At 41.8% G+C, this 14,899-nt stretch overlaps 1 protein-coding gene across 2 annotated transcripts in view; it reads left to right on the forward strand.

Annotated features, from left to right (window-relative positions):
- The window catches only part of CDC123 (cell division cycle 123), a 54,886-nt gene that overhangs the window by 31,148 nt on the left and 8,839 nt on the right, over nt 1-14,899 (forward strand). Inside the window, exons 7-10 of one of the 2 annotated variants that reach the window (XM_008953148.4) lie at nt 3,509-3,557; nt 7,637-7,712; nt 9,731-9,853; nt 11,043-11,071. In XM_008953148.4, coding sequence (XP_008951396.1) covers nt 3,509-3,557; nt 7,637-7,712; nt 9,731-9,853; nt 11,043-11,071 — 277 coding nt within the window. The remainder of the gene's footprint in view (nt 1-3,508; nt 3,558-7,636; nt 7,713-9,730; nt 9,854-11,042; nt 11,072-14,899) is intronic. The other variant, XM_063607634.1, reaches the window with a different exon arrangement.

Below are 14,899 nucleotides of genomic sequence, written 5' to 3' on the forward strand. Positions count from 1 at the left end.
TCTCCTTATGTAGATTATCTAATCTAAAATACTCATTTGGCTCTATACTGGATATGTGTACAAAAGTAATTTTCTGTCTTTTTTTTTTTTCTTTATGAGACAGAGTCTCACTCTATTGCCCAGGCTGGAGTGCAGTGTCACGATCTCAGATCACTGCAACCTTCAACTCCTGGGTTCAAGGGACTCTCGTGCCTCAGCCTCCCAAGTAGCTGGGCTTACAGGCATGTGCCACCATGCCCAGCTAATTTTTGTATTTTTGGTAGAGATGAGGTTTCATCATGTCGGCCAAGCTGGTCTCAAACTCCTGACCTCGTGATCCGCCCACCTCAGCCTCCCAAAGTGCTGGGATTACAGGCGTGAGTCACCGCACCCGGCCCAAAAATAATTTTCTTAAATAATAGAAAACGTATAGAGGAAAGCTCTAGATATGTAGTACTTATCAATATGCTGATCCTTGGGGGCGAAAGGGCAGTTTTTTAAAGGATAAAAATAATTAGTTAATTTTTATTAACTTGTGAGAGTTCATGACCTTAATTTTTGAGGCAGGATCTCACTCTGGGCTAGAGTGCAATGGTGTGATCATAGCTTACTGCAGCCTCAAACTCTGGAACTCAAGTGATCTTCCCGCCTCAGCCTCCTGAGTAGCTGGGATTACAGGCGTGAGCCTCCGTGCCGGCTAATTTTTATATTTTTTTTAGAGGCGGGACCTAGCTTTGTTGCCCAGGCTGGTCTCAAACTCCTGGTTTTAGGCAGTCTTCCCACCTCAGCCTTCCAAAGTGTTGGGATTACAGGTGTGAGCCCTGTGCCCAGTCCTTAATTTTTATTGACATAAAATAACTGTTAAGCTTAATTATTATTGAAATAATTTTTAATCGAAAGCTAGTTTTCTAGTTTTAGATTATTAGTCCTCAAGATAATGTACTGTTAAGTTAGTTTGATTTGAAATAAGAGATTTTTGCTTTACAGAGAAAAACTAGGTTGTTTTTAGTTTTTTTTTTTTTGAAACGGTGTCTTACTCGGTCACCCAGGCTGGAGTGCAGTGGCACGATCTCGGCTCCCTGCAACCTCTGCCTCCTGGATTCAAGCAGTTCTCCTATCTCAGCCTCCTGAGTAGCTGGGACTACAGGTGTGCACCACCAGGCCTGGCTAATGTTTGTCTTTTTTTGAGATGGAGTTTTACTCTTGTTGCCCAGGCTGGAGTGCAACGGCACGATCTTGGCTTACCACAACCTCTGCCTCCCAGGTTCAAGTGATTCTCCTGCCTCAGCCTCCCATGTAGCTGGGATTACAGGCATGCGCCACCACACCCAGCTAATTTTGTATTTTTAGTAGAGATGAGTTTTCTCCATGTTGGTTAGGCTGGTCTCGAACTCCCGACCTCAGGTGATCTGCCCGCCTCGGCCTCCCAAAGTGCTGGGATTATAGGCGTGAGCCACTGCGCCTGGCCACGCCTGGCTAATTTTTGTATTTTTTGTAGAGACAGGGTTTTGCCATGTTGCTCAGACTGGTCTCGAGTTCCTGAACTCAAGCAATCGGCCCGCCTCAGCCTCCCAGAGTGCTGGGAGTACAGGCGTGAGCCACTGTGCCGGGTCTGCTCCCTCCCTTTCAGTGAGTCACCAAGTGATCTTGCCTCCGCCTCTACGCTTCTCCTTTCTGTGTCCACTCCCATTCCCTTAGTTAGACCCTCATCTCCCCGAGGCTATTGCAGCAAGCCTTCTACCAGGTTTCTCTGCCTCCCAGGTTGCTGCCCTTCCCCTAAACTGTCCAACACCATTGTGCCATAGTGATATAGATGCGTTTTTTTCAACCCCTGCTACCTGTGAACACAGTGATATTCTTAACGCCTAAATGGAATGATCTCCCTTGCATAGTTGGAGACTTTAGGGCTCCCCTTTGTCCTTATAATGAAGTCCAAGTCCCCTGGGTGGGCACACAAGGCCTCTCATGTCCAGAGTTTCTGTCCAGCTCCATCTGTCGCAGTTCCCCCTTGCGTCCTGCACTCCATCAGAGCTGATCTTCTCTAGTTATTTGAATGCTCTGTGAGATCTCTCACTGCCCTCCCTGCCTTAGCACGTTTCTCCGTGCTTTAAATGCGGGCCCCTTCTTCACTACCACTCCCCTCCGACACACAGCAGCCAGCTAATCAGTTCTTCCTTGGTGCTGCAGAGTATTTTTTCTCCAGTGTTTTTAAAATTGTGTCTATTTTTTAGCTTTCTCCACCAGACTAACCTCATCCAGAACAAAGGAGTCTTCATCATTTTAACATTCCCAATGCCTAGCCCAAGCTTTGGCATAGATGGGCATTTAATAAGCGATATGAAACATTGTTGATGAAAGTGAGGATTTTTCGAGGAGGAAGCAGTATACTTAATGGAGGGCTGAATGGATCTATCTGAGTTTTAAAATGGCACGTGGGAGAAGGATTCAATTAACTGTGTGACTTTCGATGGCCAACGTTACGTTGAGAGAGAAGTAGGCTGCTGGCTCCACTGTAAGATGCACACAACAAGAACGTGGACAATGACAGTGCCTTCCTGCCCTCGTTGAGAATCAGGGGTTAGACAGTTTGAGTCTTGGTGTGGCCACTAAATTTGGTCTTTTCTGGGTGTTAGTTTCTTTGCCTTTTGACAGAAAAATGGAGATTATACTATCTCTATGGTTATAATAGCTCATAACATTGTTTATTTTAATTTTTGTGGGTACATAGTAAGTGTATATATTCATGCGGTACATAAGATGGGTTTTTTTTGTTTTTTGGGTTTTTTTTTTTGAGATGGAGTCTCGCTCTGTCACCCAGGCTGGAGTTCAGTGGCACTGTCTCGGCTTACTGCATCCTCCGCCTCACAGTTTTAAGTGATTCCCCTGCCTCAGCCTCTCAAGTAGCTGGGATTTCAGGCGTCCACCACCACAGCCGGCTAATTTTTGTATTTTTACTAGAGACAGGGTTTCACCATGTTGGCCAGGCTGGTGTCAAACTCCTGACCTCAAGTGATCCACCTGCCTTGGCCTCCCAAAGTGGTGGGATTACAGGCATGAGCCACTGCACCCATCCTGGGGTACATGGCATGTTTTGATACAAACAGGCCATGCCTAATTATCACATCATGTAAAATGGGGTATCTGTTCCATTCAAACATGTATCCATCCTTTGTGTTACAAATGATCCAGTTACACTCTAGTTACTTTAAAATGTACAATTAAATCGTTGTTGACTGTAGTCACCCTGTTGTGCTGTGAAATACTAGACCAGCTATCGAAATGATCCTGGAAAGTACAGTCTTGCTCATAACATTGTTTTTCATGATTGAATGAGTTCATATCTCAGGGTGCCTAGGCTAATGCAAAGCATTGAATACGGCTTAGTCAGTGTTCGTCGAATTTGAGTTAGTCTCCTGTTTCTGGATGCTTTTAGTAAAACGTTACTCTCGTGTTAAGTATATGTTATGTGTGTGCATAAACTGGCACCAGTAACAAAAAGATTCAATTGCCTTTTCTTCTTCTTCCAAAGGTTTATTCATTGTACTGATGATTCTCCAGATCCATGTATAGAATATGAGGTAAGAAGCTTATTTTCTTTGATAAGTGTAGATGAAGATGTGTTGAGAATTGCTATTTATTCTTAAGTGAAATGAAATGAATGCAGTTTCTTGGATTAATTTCTTCGGGAACCTAAAGCCACTGAAATTTTAAATTTATGAAATATACACATAAAAGGATATATATTATAAATAGAGTGTATATACCAAATACATGTATGCAGTATACACTTGCTACAGGATATACACAGACACCTTTAATAAAACAAACACCTTTATATGCCTCACAGCTGCACCTAATTGTTTCAGCATTTTACCATTTTTATATTGTTCACTCACCTTACAAATAACTTAAAAGAATAAGAGGATAGGCTGGGCATGGTGGCTCACGCCTGTAGTCCCAGCACTTTGAGAGGCCGAGGTGGGTGGATCATCTGAGATCAGGAGTGCGAGACCAGCCTGGCCATCATGGCGAAACCCCGCATCTCTACTAAAAATACAAAAATTAGCTGGGCGTGGTAGTGGTGGCCTGTAATCCCAGCTACTCTGGAGATTGAGGCTGAAGAATTGCTTGAACCCAGGAGGTGGAGGTTGCAGTGAGCTGAGATGGCGCCATTGCACTCCAGCCTGGGCCACAAAAGTGAAACTCCGTCTCAAAAAAAAAAAAAAAAAAAAAGAATAAGAGGATAGTGAAAAAACAACTTCATTAGAAATTTTGATGAGTTTAAACATAGTAAGCCTCAATTTTTATTCCAAATTTTCCTAGTTTTGAAAGTATACACACAACACACACACACATACCCTGATCTGGACCAGGTTCTTAGCTACAACTAACTGCTCATCAACTGTCATGAATGGATCTGAAACATAACTTTTTTTTTTTTTTTTCTTTTTTGAGACACAGTTTTGCTCTGTTGCCCAGGCTGGAGTGCAGTGGCGCGATCTCAGCTCACTGAAACCTCTGCCTCCTGGACTAAAGCAATTCTCCTGCCTCAGCCTCCCGAGTAGCTGGGGTTACAGGTGTGCACAACCACCACCCAGCTAATGTTTGTATTTTTAGTAGAGACTGGGTTTCACCACGTTGGCCAGGCTGGTCTCGAACTGCTGACCTCAAGTGAAACGCCTGCCTCAGCCTCCCAAAATGCTGGGATTACAGGCGTGAACCACTGCGCCCTGCCTAATTTTTTTAAATGCAGACTCCACATTTCAACTCTGATTCCTGGTCCTTATTGCACTTGCATTGTCAAAATGCAAACTTTTAAAAACTTTGACGGCTCATAGTTTGTTGCAAAGAGGATGGCCATCTTTGCTCCATAATTGCATTTTTACATTTATGTGAAAATTACATTTTCATTTTTGGTCATATAACACCAATTCGAATTAGTGCAGTAATTTTAAAATCTGTCTTTAGTGTCTGTTTGCTTCTAGCTACTTTTGTATATATGTACACGTGCTTTCAAAATTTGTCTGTTGACTCACTGCATTGAGTAATTTTTAATGTGTTGACTGTAGATATTGACGTATCTTTTAGGATTATACCATATACATGGAACAGTTAATTTACTAGTTAAGTTACTCCTTACCAAGCCACCAATTACTAGATCTTAGAGTGCTTGTAGGTGCGATTCTTATATACAACTTGTGAGATTTTTTCCCCTCACTTACTAGCATAGTGTGAGCATTTTCCCAGTTTATTCAACACTCCTATAACTTTATATAATATAGTCACAGCTATTGCTTCATGCAACAAACATCTGTCTATTAAGTACCTGGCTGTGGTGCTTTCTGCCAGGTACTAGAAAGAGAGCAGCTCCTTACCTTTCCTTTTTTTTTTTTCTGAGACAGAGTCTTGCTCTGTCACCCAGGCTGGAGTGCAGTGGCGCGATCTCGGGTTCACGCCATTCTCCTGCCTCAGCCTCCCAAGGAGCTGGGATTACAGGCACCCGCCACTCTGCCTGGCTAATTTTTTGTATTTTTAGTAGAGACGGGGTTTCACTGTGTTAGCCAGGATGGTCTCGTTCTCCTGACCTCGTGATCCGTCCGCCTCAGCCTCCCAAAGTGCTGGGATTACAGGATTTCCTTAGCCTTTCTGTGAGGCACAGTCTTTCTTAAGAAGTCATATCTACCTCCAAGATTTATTTACCAGCAGTTTGCTCTCTTATTGCCATTTTGAAAGACACCATTATCATGTATATAAGATTTAAAACCTAGTTTTAAAAGTGTAGGAAAGTGATACTCTTCAAGTAATTCAAATGAAAAAAGTTGCAAGTAGAATCCTGTGTATCATTTTCTCCTGTCTGTGTGTATTTAAAATACACACACACACACACACACACACACACACACACACACACACACACACTCTCTCTCTGTCTCTTTATAGATACTTACATATTCATAGGATAAATCTGGAAAGATGCACAAGAAACCTATAGCACTGGTTGCCTCTCAGGAAAAAGACAGAGGGACAGAGTTCGGGAGAGACACTCCCTATCCCCTTCTGTGTTTTGTGAAAATCAACCACTGTGTATGTATTACATGCACAAAATGGTATTTTGATAAACATTATGCAAATTTTCCAATAAATTGTGTGCTACAATTGCTTATTTATTTGTTGCTAAGTAAAACCACTGTAGCCTATATATATATATAAAATGTATAAAATTATGTATGTATATGCCTGTATGGGCTTTTAATAGATAAGAACTGTGTAGTATTTTAGTTTCAGATTCATTTAATAATTACGTATTTTTTTAAAAAGCAGATAATAAGGCTTGACTAAGAGCTTATAATAAATGAAAAATGAAATCAGTGCATTTAAAATTTCTAAGGCATACTTTAAATGTGTGTTTTTTTAATACATCGAGAATGCCCACCTGAAATTTTCCTGATTTTTAAGATGAGAAACTTATTAGTATATGAGAGTTTATATCTATTAAATAATTATTAATTACAGTAATAAGACCCATTTGTGATTTAGGCCAAGGGTAGAATTGATTGACTAAAATATTGAGAAAATAGTGAGAGAGTTATTTTGGTGATTCATTGTGACAAACCTCAATAATAATTATATCAAAGTAAGGATTACCTCATGGTACTTAAGGTAGACAACTTTAGAATTATATTATTTTATTTTACTTTATTTTATTTTATTTTTTAGATGGAGTTTTGCTCTGTCGCCCAGGCTGGAGTGCAGTGTGGCGCAATCTCGGCTCACTGCAACCTCCGCTTCCTGGGTTCAAGCGATTCTCCTGCCTCAGCCTCCTTAGTGGCTGGGGCTACAGGTGCCTGCCACCACACCTGGCTAATTTTTTGTATTTTTAGTAGAGGAGGTTTCACTATGTTGGAGCGCAGTGGCGCAATCTGGGCTCACTACAACCTCTGCCTCCTGAGTAGCTGGGATTACAGGCACCCGCCACCATGCCTGGCTCATTTTTTTGTACTTTTAGTAGAGACGGGGTTTTACCATGTTGGCCAGGCTGATCTTGAACTCCTGACCTCAGGTGATCCGCCCGCCTCAGTCTCCGAAAGTGCTGGGATTATAGGCGTGAGCCTGCGCACCTGGCTGGAATTACTTTATTATTTGATATTCCTCAAGGGGTGCAGAACATATGAATGAACGTATGGCACTGTGGTGAAAAGTTGTGACTACATTCTTGGTGGTGTGCTTGTATGTCAGAACTCTCAAAATGGCAGTTATGTGACAAGGATGCATTTTGTCATAGAATTTTAGCACAGTTTTCCTGTGGTTATTAGAATAATAGATCACAACTCTATTCCCTACATCTCATGTGAAGAATTTTTTTTTTTTTTTTTTTTTTTTGAGATGGATTTTTGCTCTTGTTTCCCAGGCTGAAGTGCAATGGCGTGATCTTGGCTCTCTGCAACCTCCACCTCCCGGGTTCAAGTGATTCTCCTGCCTCAGCCTTCTGAGTAGCTGACAGGCATGTGCCATCATGCCCGGCCAAGAATGTCATATGCCTCTTTTTTTAAAACCATTTGATAATGGCAATCATTAAGATACAGTGTTGACCTAAAATTGCCTAGTAGACCTTACCACATAGGTGTGTTATATTAAATATTTTTTCTTTTGTTTACAGCTCGTTCTCCGAAAATGGTGTGAATTGATTCCTGGGGCTGAGTTTCGATGTTTTGTCAAGGAAAACAAGCTTATTGGTGAGTTTTTGTTTGTTTGTTTGTTTTATCCTTCAAAGTCATCTTTAAAAGAAAACAAGCTTTTGTTGGAAGTAAATTTCCAGTAATTAGGACAGGGATGTCAATTTGTTTTCATCTCAGATGCCACCTCTAACCAGTTGATACTGACTCTCTGGAATGCTGTGTTGACAGGAATCCTGAGCCCAGAGTCACTTGCCGCAGGAAACGGTATTGTCAGATAATCATGGCTGTCTGGATTCCAGAGATAAAAATGGTGGTTGTCACTGTTCCTGATTTAGGAATCAGGAACTCTGTGTATGGAATTTTCCTAAGCAGTACTTAGCAATAGTCTGCTTATTTCAAGCATCATAAAAAGCCAAGTTTTGGAACCTTTATTTCTATTATTGGGGCACTGTTTATTATTCTAGCAAGAGAAAATATGTGGACAAGTAAGTGTATTCTTCTAAGTCACCCATTTTCTTTCCTCTCAGGTTACTATTTTGTTTGCTATGATTGATTTAAGTTAAATATTGAAGATAATTTGTTCTTTATTTTGTTTATGCATATTTTCCATGAAGTAAAATTTATCTTCAACCTAGAAAAGTGTAATTTGAATACAATCACATCAGCACTATTGATGCATTGAATGTGATGTTGAAATGTATGAACCCACCTGAAAGAAAGTTGGGGTGTTCGCATTTCTCATATTGCTCGATATTCTTGAAGAAGCTGCAGTGTAAGTACTCCAAAGCGGGGGCTCCTGTTGGCACAGGATTCAGGAATAGGAAGCCCGTATTTCAGAGCAGAGAACTTTTCCCTAGGACTGGAGCAAATTCAGGGAGTTTGTGTAATAGTCCCGTTAGTGTGTTTGGAATCTTGTCAGCAAGTCACTCTGAAAAAGGAATGTTTACTTTTCCATGGCTTGAACGAGAGCAGGCTGTGAAGGCCAAGTAGCACGTATGAACAAGAAAAATAGACTGCTTCTATGCAATACAGTATGAATATGGCAGGCATCTCTTGAAGAATATTTGATATTTTCCCAAAGAAAGTGGAAGAGAATACCAATTTGCAGAGACTCTTTGGAAGAAAGCAAAGCAGCAGCAGTTGATTATATGTGCAGGTTTAGAATTGCTGCTTTAATTTTTTACATAATGAGACTTTTTGTGACTTTGAATTCCTTCCACTTTACTAAATGAAAATAACTGTTTCCATGGGCAAGGTGCTGTGGCTCACACCTGTAATCCCAACAGTTTGAGAGGCCAAGGCTGGAGGATTGCTTGAGGCCAGGAGCTCAAGACCAGCCTGCGCAATGTACTGAGACCCCGTCTCTACAAAAAATAAAACGATGAGCCAGGCATGGTGGCACATGCCTGTAATCCCGGCTACTCGGGAGACTGAGGTGGGAGGGTCACTTGAGCTCAGGAAGTGGAGGTTGTAATAAGCTATGATTGTGCCACTGTACTCCAGCCTGGGCAACAGAATGAGACACTGTCTCTAAAAAAAAAAAAAAGGCCGGGTGCGGTGGCTTACACCTGTAATCCCAGCATTTTGGGAGGCTGAGGTGGGTGGATCATGAGATCAGGAGTTCAAGACCAGCCTGGCCAAGATGGTGAAACCCCATCTCTGCTAAAAATACAAAAAAAAATTTGCCGGGTGCGGTGGCAGGCGCCCGTAATCCTAGCTACTTGGGAGGCTGAGGCAGGAGAATCGCTTGAACTCTCGGGCAGCAGAGGTTGCAGTGAGCCGAGATCGTGCCACTGCACTCCAGCCTGGGCAATAGAGTGAGACTCTGTCTCAAAACAAAACAAAACAAAACAAAAAGTAAATTCTTCCAGAAGTAAGAAGACATGGCAATGTAGGACTTCAGGATTCACCTGTTCATATGAATCCTTACAGCTGGGTCGTGTGTAATGCTGTACCCATCAGGGTGATCTTCTAATCTACTTTAATGGTTCTTTCCACAAAATGTTTAAATCACGTATTGATATTTTTGAAAAGAATATTGTATAATAACAGGATGTAAAATATTTTCTTGTCAGGTATTTCTCAAAGAGACTACACACAATACTATGATCATATTTCTAAACAAAAGGAAGAAATTTGCAGATGCATACAAGACTTTTTCAAGAAACACATACAGTACAAATTCTTAGATGAAGACTGTGAGTATTTTTTTATTGATCCAGTAAAATGAAATAAATATACATTGTTACTGGACCTTATTTACTATGGTGTGTATCCTAATAACTAGATTTGAAATACTGTATTGTAAGCATTTTACTATATTATTATTTGTTATTTTTGATAGTTTGTATGTTAATTTCTTTTTATTATTATTATTTTTATTTGGAGACAGTCTTACTCTGTCACCCAGGCTGGAGTGCAGTGGTGCGATCGCGGCTCGCGCAGCCTCCACCTCCCAGGTTCAGGTGATTCTCCTGCCTCAGCCTCCCAAGTAGCTGGGGCTACAGGTGCACGTCACCACACCCGGCTAATTTTTTGTATGTTTAGTAGAGATGGAGTTTCGCCATGTTGGCCAGGCTGGTCTTGAACTCCTGGCCTAAGTGATCTGCCCACTTCAGCCTCACAGTGTGCTGGGATTACAGGTGTGAGCCACTCCACCAGCCATGTTAATTTCATCTTATTTAACTAAAATCTATTTTTACTGCTAAGTCAGTTCCCTGTCTTGTTTTAGATGTTTGATTGTGTATTTCAAAGGGGCTATCTACAGAGAACAAAGTCTATCTACCTTTCTAGCTTCTTTGAATGATCAAAGACAGCACCAGTTACAAAGTAAACATTTGTGGGTTGTTTTCAGGAATTGAAAGTATATTGTGTGAGAGTTTTCATACATCTGAAAATTATATCTGCTATGATTTACAATTTCTCTACTTGCAAAGACTGGGCTCTGTGGCAGATTTGACTTAAAATAAGATGAATCATGCTTCAAGGCTCATTAGATTTTATGCTTTCTATTATAAGCTTTACTCATTGCATTCTCCCAGATCAGTGATTGATGCCCCTTTCACTAGTGCTTTGCTCAGTGACTCCCGTCTTTCCCATAGAACCAGTCTATAACGGGGAACTTGTTGAGATGATGTTGGTGTTTGGTTTGAATTTTTAAATATAGGGGATTATGGTTGGGGAACAGAGAACAGTAAAGCAAAGTTATATAAATAAAACATTGCAGGATGCCTTTTTATGTTTGAAGTTTTGAGGTTTAGAAGCATGAAGTCCTCAGGGTCATTTATATTCTGCTGTCTTTGATTAAAACGTACTTTAATTTTCAAAAGGAGATTTACATTGTGAAATATTAGTTCATTAATAACTGACTTTTTTTCTCCTTTACAGTTGTGTTCGATATATACAGAGACAGTAGGGTAAGTAAAAACTCTTTCTGATATGCTTTAATATAAGAGCTGGTTTTATAAGCAGGCAGAGCATGCCTTTGTTATGTGTGTGAAGGATCCATGCTCAAAAAATATTTTGTCTGGGTGCAGCAGCTCATGCCTATATTCCCAGCACTTTGGGAGGCTTAGGCAGGGAGATCATTTAAGCTCAGGAGTTCGAGACTAGCCTGGGCAACATAGTGAGACCTCATCTCTACTAAAAATTAAAAAAAAAATTAGCCCAGGCCAGGCACAGTGGCTCACACCTGTAACCCCAGCACTTTGGGAGGCCGAGGTGGGAGGATCACTTGAGGTCAGGAGTTCAAGATCAGCCTGGCCAACATGGTGAAACTCCATCTCTACTAAAAATACAAAAAAATGAGGCAGGCATGGTGGTGGGTGCCTGTAATCCCAGCTACTCAGGAGGCAGAGATTGCAGTGAGCGGAGATCATGCCATTGCGCTGCAGCCTGGGCAACAGGCAAGACTCTGCCTCAAAAGAGAAAAAAAAAAATATCTGGGCCTGGTGGTGTGTGCCTGTAGTCCCAGTTATGCAAGAGGCTGAGCTGGGAGGATCACTTGAGCCCGGGAATTCAAGGCTGCAGTGAGCCTTGATTGCACCACTGCTCTCCAGCCAGGGTGACAGAGTGAGACCCCATCCCCTCCTCAAATTTTTTTTTTTTCTCACATCAACTAAGGTGATTGAAATTCACCATGGTCAAAAATCTCCCCTTAAAATATACCTAACATTAGAGGACTTAATAGCTGAAATCATTGTGTACCATGGTTTAGGGATTCTTTATTGAACAGGTAGGTAAATGGGCACTTACGTCCTATGTCTCATTTGTGTCAGAGGTCAGGGCCTGCTTAAAATAGTTCAGTTTGCACACTTAAATTTGGCCAGGAGTTTGTCACTTGCTACTTATATAATTATTTTGGCCGGGTGCAGTGGCTCACGCCTGTAATCCCAGCACTTTGGGAGGCTGAGGTGGGCAGATCACCTGAGTTCGGGAGTTCGAAACCCACCTGACCAACATGGAGAAACCCTGTCTCTACTAAAAATACAAAATTAGCTGGGCATGGTGGCGCATGCCTGTAATCCTAGCTACGTGGGAAGCTGAGGCAGAGGAGAATCACTTGAACCGGGAGGTGGAGGTTGCAGTGAGTTGAGATTGTGCTGTTGCATTCCAGCCTGGGCAACAAGAGCGAAACTCTGTTTAAAAAAAAAAAAAAATTATTATTATTATTTTTAGTCAACTAAAAGTGACTCAAAGTTTGAGTTACTTTTATCTTTAGACAGAAGAGGATTAGTTTATTTTTTAAATCTTAAAAGTGGTGAAAACTTCTGTAAGGAAAAAGTTAAAGTGACTTATTAGTAAAGTTACTTACTGCTGACTTAATGAAGAATTACTAGAGCAGAGATTTCACTGTCCAAGACATGTCATCTTTATTAAGAAGTTTAGGTCACTAAATGCTGTTTGGTGCTGAGTGCTCTTTGACATTGTGAAGAAGCTAGCAGATGCGTTTTCCCGTGTCACCTACACACAAGCAGAATATTTCTCATTCTCTCTCCGTGCTTAGATCAGCCTCATTGTAAGTGAGACAGTCATTTGAATCTGAATCACCTTTGGACATCTTTGAATCATCTTTGGACAAAAAGATATGGCCCATATGGTCATGTCCCAGAATAACTGTTAACTGTTCATTTAACTCTTACGTCAAAAGACATCACTATATTTTCACCTCTTTGTCTTCAAAGATGATGGTGTCTGTTAAGAGTTACTAGAAAGAGGGGCTTTAGGCCATTGTTGTGGCTCACGCCTGTATTTTCAGCATTTTGGGAGGCTGAGGTGGGAGGATGGCTTGAGCCCAGGAGTATAAGATCAGCCTGGGCTTAACATAATGAGACCTCGTCTCTACATAAAAATGAGCCAGGTGTGGTGGTTTGTGCCTGTAGCCCCAGCTACTCCCGGGAGCTGAGTTGGGAGGATCGCTTGAGACTGGGAGGTTGAGGCTGCAGTGAGCCATGATCATACGTGTCATGCCTAGCAGCGAACACCAGGTTGTGTCTGGTCTTCTGCAGTCTGCCATGGTGAATAATCCCGTACGTGTGTCATTTCACACGCTGCAGGTGAATCTACAGGGTGAATTCCTAGAAGCGGGATTGCTGGCTCAAAAGTGAAATGTATTTTAATGTTGCATTTTACCCTTGGTAGAGGTTACACCTGACCAGATCCCCCCAGGAATGCATCACAGTACCTGCAGGCTTCCTCAGAGCTTGCCTTTACAATACAGGGTTACACTCTTCAGGGTTTTTGGGGTTTCATAGAGAAATGATGTTTCAGTATAATTTCTATTTCTATTTTTCTTAGTAAGTGAGGATGAAGTTTATCTTTTCATATATTTAAGGGTCGTTTCTGTGAACCATTGCTTCGTGTCTTTTTCACTTTTTTCTATTGTCTCATTTTCCTCACAATAGAGGCACTGTTTATGTATTACAGAGATAGGCCTTTGTCATTAGTCTTTTCCTGTGAATGAGATCACATAGATTATTTGTTTCTTTTCTGGCTTTTGAATTTTAGCCATCATTTTAAAAAATACTTCCCCATGGTTTTTGTCTAGTTCTTTTGTAACTTCTTGTTCTCCGTTTCAATATTGGATGTTTGGCTTTTGTTCTTTGCGTGTTTGGTATGCGATATGGATCCCCCTTAGTCTTTTTGTCTAGCATCAATATATTTATTTCATACTGTCCTTCAGATTGATGATGATTTCCAGAGTTCTTGGGGCTTTAATGTCTGTTGCGTTTACAGACTCTCATCCGGGTTGGTTGTTTCTTTTTTGTTTTGTAAATCAGTTTATTTATTTACTTTGAGTTCATCTTCAGTGAGCTTGTTCTTTTTGTTTGTTCTTTTGTTTGTGAGAATCCCAAAGATCCTAAATTTTGGGTTTTTCATTTGCTTCTACCATGTTCCTCAAAACTCATTCAGAGAAGAACAGTGTCATCGTGTCCTGCCCCGTCATTAGAACTGTCTCCTCACACTCCCTTTCCTGAGGCTGTCGCCTTCTGGAGTTTGTGTCTGAGTTCTGATTCCCTTCCTGTGGCCAGGCTGCTAGGAGACCCTCCCACGGGTTCCCACAGTGCTAGAGTTGATAGGCTTAGCTCTGTTCTTCGGGTTCTTCTTGTTTCTGGCCTCGGGGGATTTCCCGGTCTTTCTCATAATCTCAATTACACTTTTAAACGGCTTGTCGTAGCATGTGTTTCATCCTGTTTGGAACAGCAGGCCTCGAGAGTTACCATAGCTGGCTGTGTTTCTGGAGTCCTCACATATCTCACACTCCAGCCAAAATAACCTATTCCCGCAACGGGCGGTCGTGGCGTGGCCTCTGCACGTGAGAGCCGTCGTTCTTGTTAAGTGGTCCGCTTTTCCTACCAACACCACCCTCCTCCCAGGGCATCTCTGTTATCCCTCAGGTGCCCAGGTCCTTTGGGAAGCATTTCCAGCCTTCCCTCGCACATGTAGGCAGGCTCTCCTGTGTGCCTCTCCGCTCTCACAGTTCCCTGTTCTTGCCTCTCTTGAAGCAAAATACCCTGCACATTGCCATTGTTGGATGGCTTTTGGTTCTGTTTTGGGGAAGTGGAGATGTGTGTTCTGCTCAAGCCTGAGCTCTTGGAAGGAGTCGATTTTGTGTTACGATCTTCATGCCCAGTGCCTAACACAGTGTCTGGTCCCTAGAGCTTGATCGGGGCAGGGAGACAGTCAGCTGGTACAAGGACAGTTAGTCCGACTGCTCTTTGCTTATTGGATTGCCTCAAAGCAGA

This window comes from Pan paniscus, chromosome 8 (genome assembly GCF_029289425.2).
Source record: "Pan paniscus chromosome 8, NHGRI_mPanPan1-v2.0_pri, whole genome shotgun sequence".
Taxonomy (NCBI): domain Eukaryota; kingdom Metazoa; phylum Chordata; class Mammalia; order Primates; family Hominidae; genus Pan; species Pan paniscus.